This window comes from Plectropomus leopardus, chromosome 12 (genome assembly GCF_008729295.1).
Source record: "Plectropomus leopardus isolate mb chromosome 12, YSFRI_Pleo_2.0, whole genome shotgun sequence".
NCBI classification, from domain to species: domain Eukaryota; kingdom Metazoa; phylum Chordata; class Actinopteri; order Perciformes; family Serranidae; genus Plectropomus; species Plectropomus leopardus.
In genome coordinates this window covers 7,135,030-7,154,816 of record NC_056474.1, presented here as the reverse complement: position 1 = coordinate 7,154,816, position 19,787 = coordinate 7,135,030, and the positions used below count along the sequence as shown (strand labels likewise).

Below are 19,787 nucleotides of genomic sequence, written 5' to 3'. Positions count from 1 at the left end.
TGTTTTGGTGATAACTCTCATTATGCTGTGTGCTCCTTGTATTTGAGATAAGAATAATAGCCTGGATAAAAGATAAAGGTAAGATAAAGATAATAATATAAAATATTATTACACTGTTAGTAGTCCATTCTGATAGATATTTTTCTTTACCTGTAAGAATGGCTTACGCCCCTATTTATACTTGTTATACTTGTAGGAGTCCATTCTCATAGATATTAAGTCCCTTAAGTATGCTACAGAGGCCTACTTAAGTAAATATTCTTCGTTAGTCAATAAGACTGCTCAAAAAAACCCTAAGGAATGTGATAAAAAAAATATTCAAAGATAAAATGTATGCACATATAATACATCCATATCTGCATAAAAATACATATTTAATGCTCAACAGAGCAACATAAAGAGTCTCCAGTGTTTGTTTAACTGTCACAGTTATGAATCAGAGTCTATTCTAGTGCACTATTATCATGGATCTATTAGACTATTATGAATGGATGAATGACTTCTTGTTTGTTTTTTTCAACCATGAATCCGGTGTTCTCGCGATACTTCACGTTCCATGCGCGTGCCTGCCCCGCGCACGCTGGAGGAGCTGAGTTGGAGGATCATGGCGGAACGCAGAAGGCACAAGAAACGGATCCAGGTAACATCTCTCATTTCATCCAAATTACCGCCCGTACAAGCGAAAGGACAACGAATAAAAACCGTGTGCGAGGTTTCGACCTGTTGCTGGATGTTAATTTAACGGCAGCATCCTCGTAGGCTGCCGTTAACCGGTGGTAGATGAAGCTAAATGATAGCTAACGGTAGCTAGCATTAGCTAGCTAGCGAAAACAAATGTTTGTATTTATGTTTTGAGCAAACGTTTCCGAGCGAGTTATCATGAGTATCACCTGTAGCACTCACGCTGATGTACACACATACACGGTGCTGTTACAGTCTGTACTGGGCTGTCTGTACAGTCCACCATCTTTTTCTGATTGAAGTGGCTGTGAACGTTTTCTGGCTAAGCTGCGTCAGCTCTAAGCAGACGTGTTTACATAACGTGGGGCAATCTGCGGGAATTTTAATTAATGAGTCAACACAGTGCATTATAATGTAACTTACTGTGCAAGTAGCAGCAAATTACTGTGTTTCCAGGAGCACTTAAAAGACTAGACCGTTGATTCCTGTTATAGCAACAGTTTACCGAGTGCTTACGGGTCAGTCAACTTAAACATCACTAAAATACATGTTACAAAAACACTGTTAGTTGTTAGATTTTATTTACGTCCAACCTTAAACAAACAAACAAAAAAAAACATGACACAATTCTGTTTGCACAACCACAGCCAGACACAACTAACTGATTACTTTTAAGTCACCTGGAGTGAAGAGATGAACAGGCTCCTATCCCAGCTTACTGATTAATTCACATTCACATGCTAATTAGAAAATTTTTATTAGGTGTCATTTTGATGAAGTGTGATTGTAGATGATTTAATTCAAACATAGGCGCTGCCCCAGTTTCATACTATGAAGTAGTTCTGATCAGGGTTTCAGTTTGCTGTGTGATAAAACCGGAGGGGAGATAAACAGGGTTCCTGCAAATAAAAAAAAAAAAGTTTTGAAAGGTAGTGAATTAACTAATCTAAAAACAAGACCTCAGTTGGTATTAAAATGTCTTGAATCAGTCTTTCACAAGTCTTGAAAGTGCATGGAAAGTAGGATTTTATACATCCTTTTTTTCTGACACTGCATTGTAAAATCTCAAAATATTTTGTAATTATTAAAAAAAAAATAATCACCAAATGTTGCTTTTACTAATGTTGTGTTAATATTTGGGCAACATTTTCCCTAATTCTAAGTGACTGGTATCAATTATTTTTTTCTTCAGTTCTGGTTATTGTAAAATTGGTCTTAAAGTTTTTTAACAGTGGCTTTAAAAAAGTCTTAAATCCCCCTTGCCTTAGGTAAATAAACAACATCAAACGGTACAAGTATTGTAAGAATATTTTTATATATATTTTTTTTCCTTTATTTAACCAGAAAAACCTCTTGAGATCAAAACTGTTTTCCAAGAGTGTCCTGGCCAAGACAGGCAGCAACATACATTACAGACAGCATATAACAAAATTACAAAATCAAAAAAAAAGGACTCCAAAACATACAATAAAACACAAAAAGAGCCCAAAATTACTTTCTACAAAGGGAAACTGACAAAACAAAAAACATGGACAACTACAGACAATATACAGACCAGCCAGAATACACACTGACATTGGTGTACAATTCTCTGTATGACGATAGTTGCTAAATATAGTGAAGTGATTATTATAGTATTTATACACAGTAAGTATGTAGTAAGGATCAGGAACACAGAAGTAGTGTCCTACAAAGCAGTGGGATAAACTAAACTGAATTGTTTTCACTCCATGTGCTGTAATTATAAATTTATCAAAAAATGTTGGATCTGCCTGTTACAGGTCATTGGGCTGACATTATAACATATAATATATACTTCTTTAGTGTTTCAGCTAAGCTGCGTAACGGCACATACCACAGCTAAAGAGGCCTGTTCATTACCAACATGTTAAGTCTGCATTTCACAACAGTTATCTCTTTTTTTGCCTCACTTTCTCTTGACTACTTAATTACCATTTTATTGTGCTTTACCTTACAGCATTTAGGGGCTGAAATGCATTTATAGCTGAGAACTTGGATAAATTCACAATTGCCAACTTAATAAGTACTTCTTAAACTAATTATTTTTAATAAAGTAGCCCTGCAATAAATCCTGCCTTCAGGAAGTTTTGGTTCCTGTTGAAACAATTTTAGAAATGTTTATATCATTGTACACTAAATATTTGCCTTTGATGCTTTACACATCTTGATTTAACAATTCATCAGCATCACCAATGCAACCTCCAAATTAAACATTTAACCTTCATGAAGGTAGGGTTTATTACACAGTTTATACAGTTTAAACTAGGCATACCTGATATACAAGCAACTGAGAGTAGTTCTCTTGCCTATTCAAGTTCAGCTGCATAACAAACACATGCTGTTTCTCTCAATTATGAGCATACCTGAAACCAAAAGAGGCCTGTCTTTTACCAATCTCACCGCTTTACATTACACACAAGTCCTCTTTATTTTTCATTTACCATTTGATTGTTCTTTACATCACAGCATTCAGGGATTGACACAAAGCCAAGATTATTTCAATGTATGTACACATGGTCACCTCGATAGCTAATGCTCTCTAAACCAACAGGCCTGCAATAATTAAGTCCTGTATCCATGAAGGTTATACTGTTCTCTTTTCAGAGTTTAATCCACTGTATTAAAATCAATTAGTACTTCTACATGCACAAAATAGTCTGGTTTTTGACCTTATTCCCAATAAAGACAATATTCCTACTAAGCTGTTTACGTCTGAATATTCCACTGACACTCCTGTTTACATGCAGCCATACCTACTCCAATTAACACGCCCTAGTGTGGTGCTTATCACATCAAAATATGGAGAAGTAGAACTGTAGAGCTGTAGCCACTTGTCATTTTGCTTCTTTGCATCAAAATAGGATTATTTCCACAGTTTCCTACCAGTGCTGGACTTGTTGAACTCTCTCTTTCCTTCACCTTCTTGAAACGGTCAGTGCGTCAGTGTTTGCACATATCCCAAATACTGTTGATATCCAAGTCTTTCATAATGTTTAAAAACAAGTGTGCTTCTCCTTCTAACTAGAAATATGAGGTTTTCATTTGCATGTATCTACCCCACAGCTTTGCACACTGTTGTCGAGCTGGTTTGTGTACAACATATTCATGACTACGCACAGAGCCGACTGTAAATAAACAACACGCTGCGTGTGGCAATCTGCAGTAAAATCCCAATTGCGATGATAATATGAATTGGCTGTATATATGTCCAAAAAACTGCTTATAAAACCCAAATAATAGTGACGTATCCTACGTGTCTTTATCAGAAAATTAAAAAATTGTAAAACGGCCTAATTTGGAATATTTAAACAGAATACTCTCTGTTTTTATAACCTGCATTGAATTCAGAATCTCGTCATACTTTGAATAATAGGAGAATAGTAGTGTGCATGTAACCGTCGCCAATGAGGGTCGACTAAAATTTTAAAAATGTCTCAGTTTCATGCATACAGTTCAACAGCAGCTCCACAAATCAACAACAGTTGCAACTTCATTACAGTCACATAGGTAGGATTTATCTGAGGGCTGTTGCATTAGTTCGAGGTGGGTGTCCCTAATAAATCAGCCAGTGCAGGTCTCTGCATGTTCGAGCTCAGTTGCAAAACAACACATTCTGTTATCTCCTTTATGTCTTTACAGAGGCGTCCCAAGATGACCACGCAACATTACACAACAGTTGTCTCCCGTTTTGACATAATTCCTCGTGATTATTCATGTGCCATTTGCAATTGAGTTTTACAGTACTCAAGGGTTGATTTCTTTTCTAGCCAATTGTTGCCTGGATTTATATTTTAGAGGATGCGTGCTTTGATGTTGGTGTGCAGTCCATCTTTATTTACTGTGTCTGTCAGCAGAGCAGCTAATCCTCATGTGATGAAGCGAGGTAGATCATATAGACGGTGGAAGGGGGCTTTCCGTGTCAGGGTCTCGTGTAACTGAGCAGTGTGACTGATACCTGCCTCTTTAAACAAAGGCTTGTTTGATGGCCTCGTCTTCCTCGTGTTGCTGGTCGGAGCCAGCTGGACTGGATGAAGCAGCGCTGACTCTCATAGTGCTGATGCTCTCGTTCCCTCCGTGTTGGCATGTGGTTCAGTGCTGCAGGCGGGCAGACAGTGCAGATGTTGTGAGAAGGGAGGAAGTATGTGTCAGAGTCTGGTTGCAGTCTATTAAACTGGATTTACAAAGTCAAGTCAACTGTATTTATATAGCACATTTCATACAATGTTGGCTCAATGTGCTTCACGCAAGTATGCACAAATTTAAATAAAATAGGGCGTGAATGCATATTTACATATAGAGAGAGGAGAAAAGAAAAAAGTCATAGTAATATTAGTAAAAGAAATACAAATGGTTCATTTCCTTTCCACCCACCAAAGTAAACAAAGTGTACGTGTTGTCTCTGGAAGTGGAGCAGGGTCCCTGCAAATCCTTGAATCTTAAAGGCATTGAATTAACCAATCTAAAAATAAGGTTTTAATTGGTCTTAAAATGTCTTAATGTGAATATTACATTGCATTGTTCAATCTCAAAATAAAAAGTAACTTTAAAAAAGAAAAATTTGCATTGCTGTCACCTAAATGTTATGTTTTATATTAAAGTAAATAAATACATTTTCACATCGTTTTTCTCCCCCAATTTTGATTCTAGTGGAATCAGTCTTAAATTTCATTTTGAGTGGTATGAAATAAGTCTCGAAAAGACTTAAATTCCACATGCTTTAAGCTGTAGGAACCCTGATGGCGACACTAACTGCACAGAGCTTATTAGATTTCAACAGTATTTGAACAATGTTTGATTACGTCTCAAATATGATCAGAAATGAGGCTGCTGTCTGTGAAGGTGCTATAGAAATAATTTTGCTTGTTTGATTCTACAGTTTACTGTAACTAGTTTAATGAAAGTAGGGATTCACACAAGTTGTTGAAATTTTCAACGAAAGTTAATCTAGGTCAGTAAGAGATCTGACATGTGGGGGGATCTGATATATTTGGTTAAATATCCAACTCTAGATTTGGTTTTGCTGTTTGCTTGTCTGCAGTTCTGTGATACAATCTGGTAAAACCTAACTGACTTTGATGTTGTTAATGTTTGTGTGTATTCATCTGTGTGTTTGTGTGGCCCTGCAGGAGGTGAGCGAGCCCACCAAGGAGGAGAAGGCGGTGGCCAAGTATCTCAGATTTAACTGCCCCACCAAGTCCACCAACATGATGGGCCACCGAGTCGACTACTTTATTGGTGAGTGTTTAGCTGTGGGATGTCAGGAAACAGGCTAAACACACAACACCTACACACACAGGCTGGAGCGTGAACTCAGACATCGACCTGCCCTCTGCTTGTTTTCGGACACACAGACAGTTTTATTTACTGTCTTAGCTGCATTTGAGTGTCTCACATTAGATACAAACCTGTTGTGTTTTTCACGTCAGTAATTTTGGGAAAAACTGTGAGACTTTACTGAAGAGTTTTCAAATTCTTAAATGTTTCCACTGCAGTGTCACTGACCTGATCCTCCCACACAATATTTATATTCCTGTTCTGTGGCACAGTGTTGGGACATGCTGTTTGCTCAGTAGTTGTGGGTAGAATAGGTTATGACTGCTGCGGCCGCTTATTCCTCTCATCACCATCACACGACCTTAAAGCTGCCTATCTTTGCTGCAGACAACTGTTTACAGCCTGTAGTCCAGCGCAAGACAGTCCGCACCCAGCCCATACCTCGAGTTATGAATACAAAAGGTTATAAAGTGTAACCTTTTCTAATTTGAAATACATTTTCTCTTCATCGATAGATTATAAGTGACATTAAATATGCATTATAGTTGGAGACCATCACTGTCTTGTATATTCTTAACTCGTACATGTTTAACCATATTGTGTGTCTTTTTATGTTAATGCTGTTTGTCTTGACCATTGTACACATTGTATCTTCATATTGTGGTAAATGTTGTGAATATATGAGAACTAAATATACTGAGAACACTACAACAGAATACAGTTTATCTGGGTATAAATGAGAAAAAAAGAGTTAAGAGAGACTGAATATTTTACTTAAATCCATAAGGTCGACAGAAACAAAACCCCAGATGAATGGCAATATTGCTGTGTAACTGCTGGATTTGACAGTAAACAACTGCTGTCTCACAAGTTAACCACATCAATTTACAAATGATGATGTATCAGTGAGTCAGTGCTGTGTTCACTATTTGTTTCTACTGCTCCAAAGTTGCTAAAAATAAAATTTCTGCTGGTTGAAATTTAAAAAGGACAAATGTTCCAATTTTATTCAAATTTCACAACATTCAGATTTAATTTGAGTTAGAGTCCAATTAATCGGCTGGATGCACATTAACTTAGTGGATTTTGAATGAACGCAGTCCTCTAAAAACGATTAACACACAGTTTAACAGGATCATCACAGCATGACATTTTCACACCCAATACCACTTTTTAATGTCCATCTCTGTGTCCGCACATTCAGCCTCCAAGGCCGTCGACTGTCTGCTGGACTCCAAGTGGGCAAAGGCGAAGAAGGGAGAGGAGGCGCTGTTCACCACCAGGGAGTCTGTGTTGGATTACTGCAACAGGTGAGCTGTGACACACATCCTGATGAATGTCTGATGATTAAATTATTTGTCATATGCAGGATTTTTCGTAAAACAAAGTATCTAAGCTTTTAAAAAACACATTTGCAATAAGGTCGGTGGTATATAGAACTGCAGGTAAGGATTATTTTCTATTTTCTGTTTATTCACTCTGTTAGTCTGTACATAATGAAAGCCGTCCAACACACTTTGCCAAAATCTAAGTTGATGCTAGATATTCAGATAGGATGAAGAAAACCTGCAAATATTCACATTTAAAAAGTTGGAATCAATGCTGTGGTGCTTTTGCTCAAAAAGACTTGAGCATTTCATTGATAATCAGAAAAGATGCAGCGCAACGAAGGCATGAAAATAAAATTTGAATAAATTGCTTTTAGTCTTGCATAACAACAAACTGATGAAACTCGCAAATGCAAGGCTCAACGTTTTGCATTTTGGGATAAAATCCTTCTCATGACTTCTGAGTCTTTGTACACTGATGGTGTTTTTTTTTTTTAAACAGTGATGATTTAGACTGAATCGGTGTTTATAATCATCGTCCTCCTCCATCCTCTGCAGACTCCTTAAGAAGCAGTTCTTTCACCGGGCTCTCAAAGTGATGAAGAAAAAACCTGAGAAAGACACCAAGAAAGAGAAGGAAAAAGAGAAAGAAAAGGAGAAGACTAAGGGTGACAGCGGCAAAGAGGAGGAGAAAAAAGGGAAGAAGGAGAAAGAGAAGAAGAAAGAGTCTGAGGTGGCCGAAACCAAGAAAGAGAAGAGCGTACGTTACCCAACCTGTTGACATCTGTGTTATTAACACACTGTTGTGTAACAAGATAAAGTTATCGCTGTTGAAAATGTTTATGTTTTTTCTCTGTCAAACATCAGCGTATTTGTATATTAGTATACTTGGAAGCTTTGGCAGTGGGATCCATTTGGGAAAAAAATCGTGCCACAGAGGTTACAGACTCCTCCTCACACTGATTTCAGCGTTATATGTGTGTTTTATGAGCACTCACAGTTGCCTTGACACTGTTGAGCCTGACAGTAATCAGGTGCGTGCATAGTATGCACATCTTTAGAAAGCACAGAGAGAAGAAGCTGAGTGTGCTCGTGGTGTCTGGTCAGGGTCAGCGAGACATGGTATGATTGAGTGGAAAATTAACAACATTTTTTTTTAGGGTCAGAGTCTTAATAGTGTGACCAGCCAAATATAATCAACTGAAATGCTTCAGTTCAGACCTTCTAATGACATCAATGCTTCAAAGAAACTTTTGACAGTGATGGAAATATTTCAGTATTTGTACATACAGTATATATGTTTTTATGAGTGTTAGAGTGGCTGATAGGTGGAGTTTTCAGACTGAGCCAAGCAACCTGTTTCCCCTAGTTTCCAGTTTTTGTGCTAAACTAAAGCAAAGCAGCTGCTGACTACAGCATTTACTGTACAGACCCGATAGTGGTAACAATCTTTTCATTTAATTCTCAGCAGGAAAGTGAATAAGCCTTTTTACAAGTGTATTTTATTCAAATGTAAACCCCACTGTCTGTCTAACCAATATGCAGGTCACACTCACTGCGAAATAGAAGTGATTTACAAGTTAATTATAGATGTCATATTCTTTCTGTTCATTATAAATTCTCACAGGATGACAGTCCGGGAACGCCGAAAAAGAAAAAAGAGGTGAAGAAGAAGTTCAAACTGGAGCCTCATGAGGATCAGCTGTTTCTAGATGGAAACGAGGTGAATGTTTTCATATTATCACAATAATTTGGTCATGATACAATATTATAGTGATATAATATAACATTTTGTGATATGCAGAGTATTGCCATAACAATATATTGCCATTTATTATCTTTTTTCAACTGTAAATTATGTCCCCAAAGGACAAAAATTGTCAACATCTGTTTTATCTAATCAGTCTTAAAGATAAAGTTTGTTACTCGAGTCATTTTTATTGCAGTAATATGTATCCAGTGGACTGAAAAAACAGTTGATTTTATTATTCTAGTATGCAACAAAAATGATTTTGTATTTGCACAATTTATTATTTATATAATAAAAAATTCACACTGCATCCATACGATATTACACAGAATACTGTATATTGTATATACTGTATATTATGCGTAATTGATCCCTAATGTGAATATATGTATGTATGTATGTATTTATTTATTTATGTATGTAGAAGAAGTGCTTGCAAACCTGAAAAACATCAAAACTGAAAATATGTCTCTTTTCTTTAGGTGTATGTGTGGATTTATGATCCTGTTCATTTCAAGACATTCGCCATGGGACTGATACTCGGTGAGTCAGAGGCTGAAAATCATAAATGGAGTTCTTTTGAACAAGAGCTGAATGGAGGTTTATCTCTTGCTGATTGCAGCTGATTTTGCTTTTTTGTACTCACACTATCTGTGTGTTTTTGTGTGTGTTTGTGTGTTTCAGTCATCGCTGTGATAGCAGCCACGCTGTTCCCACTGTGGCCAGCAGAAATGCGTGTAGGAGTTTACTATCTAAGTGTTGCAGCAGGCTGCTTCGTGGCCAGTATATTGCTTCTTGCTGTTGGTAAGTAAATTTTCTTCTGAAAAGAAATACTAGTTTCCTGCACTAAGGGAGGGGAGGGCAAGAAAACCATTAGAAAATTGGCAGATAAAAAAATAGAATTATTTTAATATATATATTCAAAATTAGGTACATAAAAATTATATTAATTTTATTTTGCACTTTTTACAGGTCATTTTCTGGTTTTGTTGTTTTACTTTATTACATACATCTTGTGAAGTTGCTTATTGCCTCTTCTCCATGTCTTTGAAAAAACTCAAGCCAATTTTTTCATGTTTTATAGGGGTAAAAGGAGACTGCAGCTCCTTAATCACACCCACTAAATATGTGGCAGAACTACACATGATAGTGTATTTTGTACTGACAACATTGTAACACAAGTTATTGATATAAATTGTAAATAATAGATGACCCAACATGGACCCTTGTGGGACACCATATTTTATATTCAAAAAGCTAGAAATTAAGTTTTATTGCTAAAGTAGTTTTTGAACCACTGAACAATTTTTGAGGAAACCCTTATGTTAACCAGCCTCTGTAACAAAACAGAGTGCTCCACTGTGTCAGTAGTTTTAGAAAAGTAAAAGTATTGCAGCGCAGTATTCTTTTGAGTTAACTGCATTTATGCTGTAATTAAAAACCTTTATTGTAGATGCGATGCAGAAGTTAGTTGTACGTGGACCCAAATCCCATAGAAGTGTTGTAGACAAACATTTAGTCACAGGTGAGCAGCATAGGTGTAGTGTGGATTTGAATACCACAAAGGTCAAAGAGATGTGTGTTTGATTTGATCCTGATTGATAAATAAATAAATAAAATCTCCTCCAGTCAGTTTAGAAATAAACATTTTTTTCAGCCATAGCAACAGTAGAACTAATTCAAAGTGGTGCAGCAAGCTGTTTTCTATTTATTTATTAAATTAAAAGATTAATAAATTGATCCCACTGTTTTTTCCCTTTCTCTTCAGCCCGCTGCATCCTCTTCCTCATCATCTGGCTGGTGACTGGCGGCCGCCACCACTTCTGGTTCCTCCCCAACTTGACGGCAGACGTTGGTTTCATCGACTCTTTCCGGCCGCTCTACACTCATGAGTACAAAGGACCACGAGCCAGCAGCAAGAAGGGCTCAGACAAGACGGACGAAAAAGACAACGGCGGCAGCAAGGCTCAGAAATCAGACAGCGACGAGAAGTCAGACAGCGAGAAGAAGGACGGAGACGAGGAGGAGGAGGAGGAAGAGGAGGAGAGCAAAGAGGTAGAGGAGAGCAAAGAAGCAGAGGGAGAGGGGACGGGGGCAGACCGCCACTCGGACACAGACAGCGACCGTCGGGAGGACGAAGGCTCGCAGCACAGCAACGGAAACGACTTTGAGATGATCACCAGGGAGGAGCTGGAGCAGCACACGGAGGAGGAAGAGGAGGAGGAGGAGGAAGACGAGGAGACGCAAGAGAGGAAAGAAGGGGGCGAGAGTGAGACTAAACCCCAGACTGCAGAAACATAAACTTCTTACAATCCCATCTACTTTCTCTCTCTCTGCCCTTCCCTCCCTTCCTCCTGTGATCCCAGGACCTGCGAGGAGAGGCTCCATCTCTTGTTGTTGAGATCTTCCACTAAACAGACCAGTACCGGGATAGACGCAACGATGGAAAACGGCTACGACAATGGGGAAAAAAATCTAGAAGAAGCCTTAAGGTGGATCTGAGTCCTCCCACCTAAATGTTATTTATGTTAGAATGAAAATTGCCACCAACATGTTTGCCTGAGGAAGCTGTCAACAAAAAAAATCCACCAGACCAGCAACAGCTCTGATGGAGGGTTTTCATTTTTCTTTTTCCTTTTTTTAAGTTTCTTTTTGTGTTATTTCAACTCAAAATATTTAATTTATTTCCCCTTTCTTTGGTTATTTTCTTTCACCTATTTTTGTTGAGATAATTATGTTTCATGCTTCACATCCTGTTGAATGCCAGTCTGATATCTTTCTCAGGCAGCCCTTAAAGCAGATGGACCTGCTTTGAAACCCGAACCAAGCCGGACGGACCAAATCCTGTACTCCTTTAGGAGGAACCTAAACGTCGACCATGTTGTGGCTGGATGGAGTATTACGAAAGCAGAGTAGCACGGCTCCTTGAGTTACTGGTGGTTTTTTTATGGCTGATGATCATAGTGCAATCCTCCTCACAGTCTGAAGTAGTTCATGTTTAATAATGTGGGACTCATCTTTAAGAGTAAATGTGAGCAACTGGGACACAGCTGGCATACTTCATTTTCTTTTTTAAAAAAAGATTGCAGCATTTGTTGTACAACTAAATCTAGAAGATGTTTAAAGGGATAGTTTGGATGTTTTGAAGTGAGGTTGTATGTGGTATTTAAACATAGTCGGTACACCCCCGGTTTTGAGAAGCAGGATGGTGTCAGACATGGAAGCTAAGCAATGAACTGCTGTGGATGGGTCAGCAACAAAATGTATTTGAAAAAAAATACCATCTAAAAAAATCTGTTTAAGTGCACACAATATTGAGAGTTTTTTCAGCGCTTTAACTTTTTCGTCAGATGGCCCGATGTGACGGTAAAGATGTCCATTGAGACTCCACTGAGAAAAACGGTAATTTTAGCTCACTGAACACAGCGGCTGCTGGTCTGCTGCGGCTTCAATCTGTTAGTTTGTGTTATTGTGTGATTTTATGAATCCAAACTAAGTCTTTTAAACACCAGAGTCACAAATAAACTGATGTAGGCAACAGAAGAACCAGCAGCTCCTGTTTTCTTTTAGCTAAAATTACTGTTATTCTCAATGAAGTTTGGCTTTGAAGAGAGAGATATAATAGCTTCATTTTCCAGTTAAAATTTACTGACATTATGGCTAAGCGGTCTAAATATTCTGAGTATAGCGCACTCTTTGTGTCAATCATTGTCACAATTAGCAAGAAATTAGTAAAAAGTTACAAAACAATTACTTAAAAATGGGTTTAAAAATGAAGTAAAAACAAACAAGACAATGACACCTGTAACTGTAACAAAATAAAAAATATAGTAATTACAAATATAGTTTTCTGCAACACCCCCGCCCTTTTAAAAAAAAAAAAAATTCTAGCAACTGTTTACTAATTTCTTGCCCTTTGTAGGACATTTTTTGGAAGCTGGTCATAGCCTTTTCCCCTGTGTTTTTGAAAGATATCAAACCAGTTTGCTCAGGTTTCAGAGGGTCAATCAGCTTCTGAAAGTCTTCTTAACCCAGACAAGAAAACTGATGTCGATCCAGGTTTCAAAGATTTAAAAAAATTTAGGTGGCCATAACATGTTTTGTCTCTGACCCCTCCTTAGCAGTACATGGCGTAGCTTCCATTTCAGACGCGCGCTTGCTTCTCCGAACTGAGGAGGCGCCGACCGACATCCACGATATGTAATAAGCTGACTGTGGGTGAGTACCTCATACAGCCACACTTCAGAAATTAGACCTATCCCTGTCAGTTCACTGATTGTCTATTTGAAAACAGAACCAGATACACAGTAAACTCTAGTGCCAAACACAACTAATAATGATGTTTTGCATGCTGATTTAACGCAGAAAGTCGAGTGTGAGAGTGAGGGGTTCATTTTTGTTAATTTCAAACTCCTCCAATCATTCATCTCTTTTAAAAAATAAATAAAAAGAAAGCACAGCACAAAGTTGTTAGTGTGTAGCTAAACAAAACATATTTGGTCTCAATGAAACCATTTAAAGTTGTTCGCACTAGACTCCCATCCAAACCAGTTCTCTGGTCTCGCACAATCCGTCGTGTGAAAATAGTGGTACTGGTCCACTGACCCGACGACAGCTTCATTTCCAGGCAAAGCCTAGTAACTGGCGGCCGTGGTCCAAGCTGTTCCTTCACATTATCTCCGGGCTAGAAATGTCTTAGATGCTCTTTTTAGTCATAGCAAGGATTATATTTAAGTATAAAAATATAAATGTATCATTTATATATGGATTCTATTGATATATCAAATATATATATACAATAATTACAGCATAAGACACTCTAAAACAACTTTTTTTTCCTTTTTATTTTGTATTAGGAGGTATAATTTTTATTCAAGAGTTTGTAATGTTCATTTTTGTTTTTTTATATGATCATAAAGAGCGGATTCATTATTTAAAAGTAACATCTGGGATTAGAAACAGTGGGAATTTATTAGTTAACTGTATTTCTGTAATTTTATTTTATTTTATTTTTTTACATTTGCCACCTTAACATTGAACATGTGATCTGGTCACATCAGCACCTCTCTCACTAACAAATGGTCAGTCATTAACCTGCTGTTTTAACACCAGTGGCTTGTGTAACACTGGCGGTTCCCACTTAATATGACGTGACAAGGACTCTCCTCACAGTGAAACAATATTTTAATATATTCCACCGCTTTCTGTACAGTTGTCTAAAATGAACTCGGACTGTATTAAGTAGTTTGTTCTGTCTCCCGTAATCCCACTGAGGTTTGTAGCTCTTTGACTTTCTAACTCACACCTCCATGTTGTTGTTTCTGTTCTAATACCTTTGTTTTATTTTCTTCCCCAAACGGGCAAAGTGCATCTCTGTGTCCTGAGTTGCCAGTCGCTGAACTCTCAATATTGGCATAACCATTTCACAAAATAGAAGACATAACAACTCTCCCAATTGTTCTTGACTGTTGCACAGTATCGGTCTGTTGTAAATTGTAGTATTATTACTCTATGCTGCTGCTTCTCATCGCACATTACTGGGGGAAACACAAAGTGAAATTGTAAAACATCCATGTTTTTTCTCTGGTCAAAAACCATGTCTTTTGATGGCCTGATTGTCCGCATTTGGATCAATATCATTCTGAAGACTGTCATGCAATATTGGAGAATAATTTAATGAAACTGGATGTCTGGAAATATATCTGTATCTTATCATTGCAATAAAAATGTAGAAGGCACGTGAGTGCTGTCATATTTTCCTGGCATATATAATTTATTTTGGCATATCTTTAATACATCCTCCTGTTTTTGTTTAAAAAAGCTTTTAAGCAGTTAACACCCATGGTCATGTATGTCGTGAAAAAAAAGAAAATAAGTCAGAGTTTGCTATGTTTAAAAAAAATGAAATAAAAAATGGCATACTATAATATGTCATAATACAAAGTTAAATATGTAAAAAAAAAAAAATATACAAAAGTCATGGTATAGTATGTAAAGAAAAATCATAATATATTTAAAATATATCATGGTATGCCATGTCAACATATCATAGAGTGAGAATATTATGTAAAAAAAAAAAAGTCAAAGTATAATTTGTCAGAAAAACTCATAGAGATAGAATGTATAAAAAGGTGATACTATCATATGTCCTCCAAAATAGGTACTGAAGCGGATTAGGGCCATTTATGTATGAAAATAATTTTGGGCAAATCGAGATTAAAGTCGAAATGACGAGAATGAAGTTGAAATTACGAGAATAAAGTCGAAAGGAGAGCGTAGAGCCGCGCCGACCTCTGTGTACTTGCCCTTGGAAGGCTACCCGTGGCCGAGATGCTACTAACGAGGCTCCCCGGGATGAATTTCCAACGTTTTCCTCTCCTCCACACCACTCACCACCACCACAGAGTCAGGCTCACCCTGACCCCGGCCTGGCCTCCGGGACCCCTGCCTCGATCCCAGCCCAACCCGGGGGTCTCATCTAACCCCCAGAGCCAGCCGTGGCTACCTCAAGAGAGTCAAAGTTACTCGTGCACTTTAGACTGCATTGAGGGACCCATGCCCGCCCTGTGTACCCCTCCAGCCGGGCCAGGTCACCCCGGGCCGGGCCTCCGGGACCCCCCGCCTCGATCCCACCACGCCCTGGGGGTCTCACCTCCCACCACTCTGTGGTGGCTGGTGGTGGCGAGGAGGAGGGGAAAACGTTCGCACTTCATCCCGGGGAGCCTCGGTAGTAGCACACCGGCCACGAGCAGCCCTCGCCGGGCAATTACACAGAGGTCGGTGCGGGTCTCCGGAGCTTCCCCTGGGAGATAGGAGGGGGGTACCTCCCCGCCGCCCTCACCCCGACCACGAGTAGCCCTCGCTGGGCAAGTACACAGAGGTCGGCGCGGCTCTCCGCTCTCTTTATTCTCGACATTTCCCCCTCTTTTTTTGAAATTTTGACCTTAATCTCGTCATTTCGACTTTATTCTCGATTTGCCCAGATTTATTTTCTCCAACATAAATGGCTCCAATGCGCTTCCGTAAAAAAATAACATTGTCACGCAATTCTATAAATAAATATAAATAAAAAACTGTAGACAGAAATTACTTTTCTGGGATAAAAACGATGGCTACTCATGTCCGAGTCAGGTTCAGGGTCAGTGAACACAACACGTGAGGTTACGTGCCATCACGCGATAACGTTGGGGATTGACTGACGTGTATGCGTCATGGCGAGTGCCACGAAAAGGAAGACGTGTGCATAATGTCGCGTTTTCCAGGAGAAATGGACAAACATTTATGCGTTTGTCGAAGTAAAAGGCAAGACACTTTGCCTAGTTTGTGGCGCTGGCAGTGATAAAAAAGCGTCATTACAGCTCGAAACGTGCAAAACTATACGAGTTGAAAGGACAAATGTGTTTGCTAAACTTAGTCTTCGTTGGAGTTTGGGTGTCCAACAACACAAGACCACAGACTGACAGAGAGACAATGTTAGGAGGGCAAGTTTTGTGGTGAGTGAATTAAAAGCTAAGAAGCTGAAAGCTCATGTAGAATTAGTTTGTGAAGGTTGTTATTTACTTTAGTATCGTAGGACTTCATAGAAATTGAAATGGCCCCTGATAGGAACAAGGTTCCTCACCCCTGCTCTAAACAGACTGAAAGGACAGCAAGGACACAGACTTAACATGTTGGGATGATTTATTCTCTCAAAATCAAAAAGTTGCAACCCACAGGGCGGCTCCTTTTATGCCTTTAAAGCAGGCTCCATAGGGCTTTTCAGCACAGCACACCTCAGGCCCCTTTATACCCGAAGCCCCTCTGACACTCTGCATATTTGACATAATCCAGAACATTTTTAACTTAATTTTCTACCTTCTTTAAACATTTAACTTTTACATTGAACATTCTTTTGGATTAGTAAGAAAAACTCAGTGGTGATGATTACTCTCCATTTTAACGATAGACTGTATATGCATTTTTTCAACATGCTAAATTATGAGGTTTTTGGCCTTTTTTGGCCTTTGTTTTCACTTTTTATAGTATAATGCACTTCTACAAGCTCTAATATGTCATTCTTAGCCATTTTTGGGAGGGGTCAAAATTTCACATTTTTGCCTTACTATACTATGCGATTTTTGGCCATTTTTTCAACATGCTAAATTATGGCGCTTTTTGCCTTTTTTTGGCCTTTGTTTCCACTTTGTGTACCATAACGCACTTCTACAATCTCTACTATGTCATTCTTAACCATTTTTGGGAGGGGTCAAAATTTAACATTTTTGCCTTACTATACTATGCGATTTTTGGCACTTTTTCCAACATGCTAAATTATTACATTTTGGGCCTTTTTTTGGCCTTTGATTTCACTTTTTATACAATAACGCACTTCTACAAGCTCTAATGTTTCATTCTTAGCCATTTTTGGAAGGGGTCAAAATTTAACATTTTTGCCTTACTATACTATGCGATTTTTGGCCATTTTTTCAACATGCTAAATTATGAGGTTTTTGGCCTTTTTTTGGCCTTTGTTTTCACTTTGTATACTTTAATGCACTTCTGCAAGCTCTAATAAGTCATTCTTAGCCATTTTTGGGAGGGGTCAAAATTTAACATTTTTGCCTTACTATACTATGCGATTTTTGGCACTTTTTCCAACATGCTAAATTATTACATTTTGGGCCTTTTTTTGGCCTTTGATTTCACTTTTTATACAATAACGCACTTCTACAAGCTCTAATGTTTCATTCTTAGCCATTTTTGGAAGGGGTCAAAATTTAACATTTTTGCCTTACTATACTATGCGATTTTTGGCCATTTTTTCAACATGCTAAATTATGAGGTTTTTGGCCTTTTTTTGGCCTTTGTTTTCACTTTGTATACTTTAATGCACTTCTGCAAGCTCTAATAAGTCATTCTTAGCCATTTTTGGGAGGGGTCAAAATTTAACATTTTTGCCTTACTATACTATGCGATTTTTGTCCATTTTTTCAACATGCTAAATTATGAGGTTTTTGGCCTTTTTTGGCCTTTGTTTTCACTTTGTATACTTTAATGCACTTCTGCGAGCTCTAATATGTCATTTTTAGCCATTTTTGGGAGGGGTCAAAATTTCACATTTTTGCCTTACTGTACTATGCGATTTTTGGCCATTTTTTCAACATGCTAAATTATGAGGTTTTGGGCCTTTTTTGGCCTTTGTTTTCACTTTGTATACTTTAATGCACTTCTACAAGCTCTAATATATCATTTTTAGCCATTTTTGGGAGGGGTCAAAATTTGACATTTTTGCCTTACTATACTATGCGATTTTTGGCCATTTTTTCAACATGCTAAATTCTGAGGTTTTGGGCCTTTTTTGGCCTTTGTTTTCACTTTGTATACTGTAACGCACTTCTGCAAGCTCTAATAAGTCATTCTTAGCCATTTTTGGGAGGGGTCAAAATTTCACATTTTTGCCATGCTAGTATGCAATTTTTGGCCATTTTTTCAACATGCTAAATTATGAGGGGTTTGGCCTTTTTTGGCCTTTGTTTTCACTTTGTATACTTTAACGCAGTTCTGCAAGCTCTAATATGTCATTTTTATTTTTAGCCATTTTTGGGAGGGGTCAAAATTTGACATTTTTGCCTTACTATACTATGCGATTTTTGTCCATTTTTTCAACATGCTAAATTATGAGGGTTTTGGCCTTTTTTGGCCTTGGTTTCCACTTTGTATAGTATAATGCACTCCTACAAGCTCTAATATGTCATTGTTAGCCATTTTTGGGAAGGGTCAAAATTTGACATTTTTGCCTTACTATACTATGCGATTTTTGGCCATTTTTTCAACATGCTAAATTATGAGGTTTTTAGCCTTTTTTGGCTTTTGTTTCCACTTTGTTATACTATAACCACACTCTACAAGCTCTAATATTTCATTCTTAGCCATTTTTGGGAGGGGTCAAAATTTGACATTTTTGCCTTACTATACTATGCGATTTTTGTCATTTTTTCAACATGCTAAATTATGAGGTTTTTTGGCTTTTTTGGCCTTTGTTTCCACTTTGTATACTATAATGCACTTCTACAAGCTCTAATATTCATTGTTAGCCATTTTTGGGAGGGGTCAAAATTTGACATTTTTGCCTTACTATACTATGCGATTTTTGGCCATTTTTTTCAACATGCTAAATTATGAGGTTTTTGGCCTTTTTTGGCCTTTGTTTTCCACTTTGTGTACTATAAACGCACTTCTACGAGCTCTAATATTTCATTCTTAGCCATTTTTGGGAGGGGTCAAAATTTGACATTTTTGCCTTACTATACTATGCGATTTTTGGCCATTTTTTCAACATGCTAAATTATGAGGTTTTTTGGCCTTTTTTGGCCTTTGTTTTCACTTTGTATAGTACTAAACGCACTCTACAAGCTCTAATATGTCATTGTTAGCCATTTTTGGGAGGGGTCAAAATTTGACATTTTTTTGCCTTACTATACTATGCGATTTTTGGCCATTTTTTCAACATGCTAAATTATAGGGTTTTTGGCCTTTTTTTTTTGGCCTTTGTTTTCCACTTTGTATAGTATTAAAGCACTTCTACGAGCTCTAATATGTCATTGTTAGCCATTTTTGGGAGGGGTCAAAATTTGACATTTTTGCCTTACTATACTATGCGATTTTTGGCCATTTTTTCAACATGCTAAATTATGATGAGTTTTTGGCCTTTTTTGGCCTTGGTTTCCACTTTGTATACTATAAAAGCACTTCTA

General features: G+C 37.8%; 1 protein-coding gene across 1 annotated transcript; it reads left to right on the top strand.

Moving 5' to 3' along the window:
* The first annotated feature begins 572 nt into the window (after positions 1-572).
* Positions 573-12,845, top strand: sec62 (SEC62 homolog, preprotein translocation factor). Its single transcript, XM_042497693.1, has 8 exons — positions 573-640; positions 5,829-5,937; positions 7,181-7,286; positions 7,863-8,064; positions 8,932-9,027; positions 9,537-9,597; positions 9,739-9,858; positions 10,823-12,845. The coding sequence occupies exons 1-8, from the start codon at positions 605-607 to the stop codon at positions 11,353-11,355; spliced, it is 1,263 nt and encodes a 420-aa protein (XP_042353627.1). The 5' UTR covers positions 573-604; the 3' UTR covers positions 11,356-12,845.
* The last annotated feature ends 6,942 nt before the right edge of the window (positions 12,846-19,787 follow it).

What these genes read in the sequence shown, in the direction of transcription:
- sec62 (XM_042497693.1), top strand. Translation starts at nt 605, where the DNA reads ATGGCGGAACGCAGAAGGCACAAGAAACGGATCCAG. An exon ending in GTGTTGGATTACTGCAACAG is followed by an intron (nt 7,287 to 7,862) that starts GTGAGCTGTGAC and finishes CATCCTCTGCAG; the next exon opens with ACTCCTTAAGAAGCAGTTCT. An exon ending in TATATTGCTTCTTGCTGTTG is followed by an intron (nt 9,859 to 10,822) that starts GTAAGTAAATTT and finishes CTTTCTCTTCAG; the next exon opens with CCCGCTGCATCCTCTTCCTC.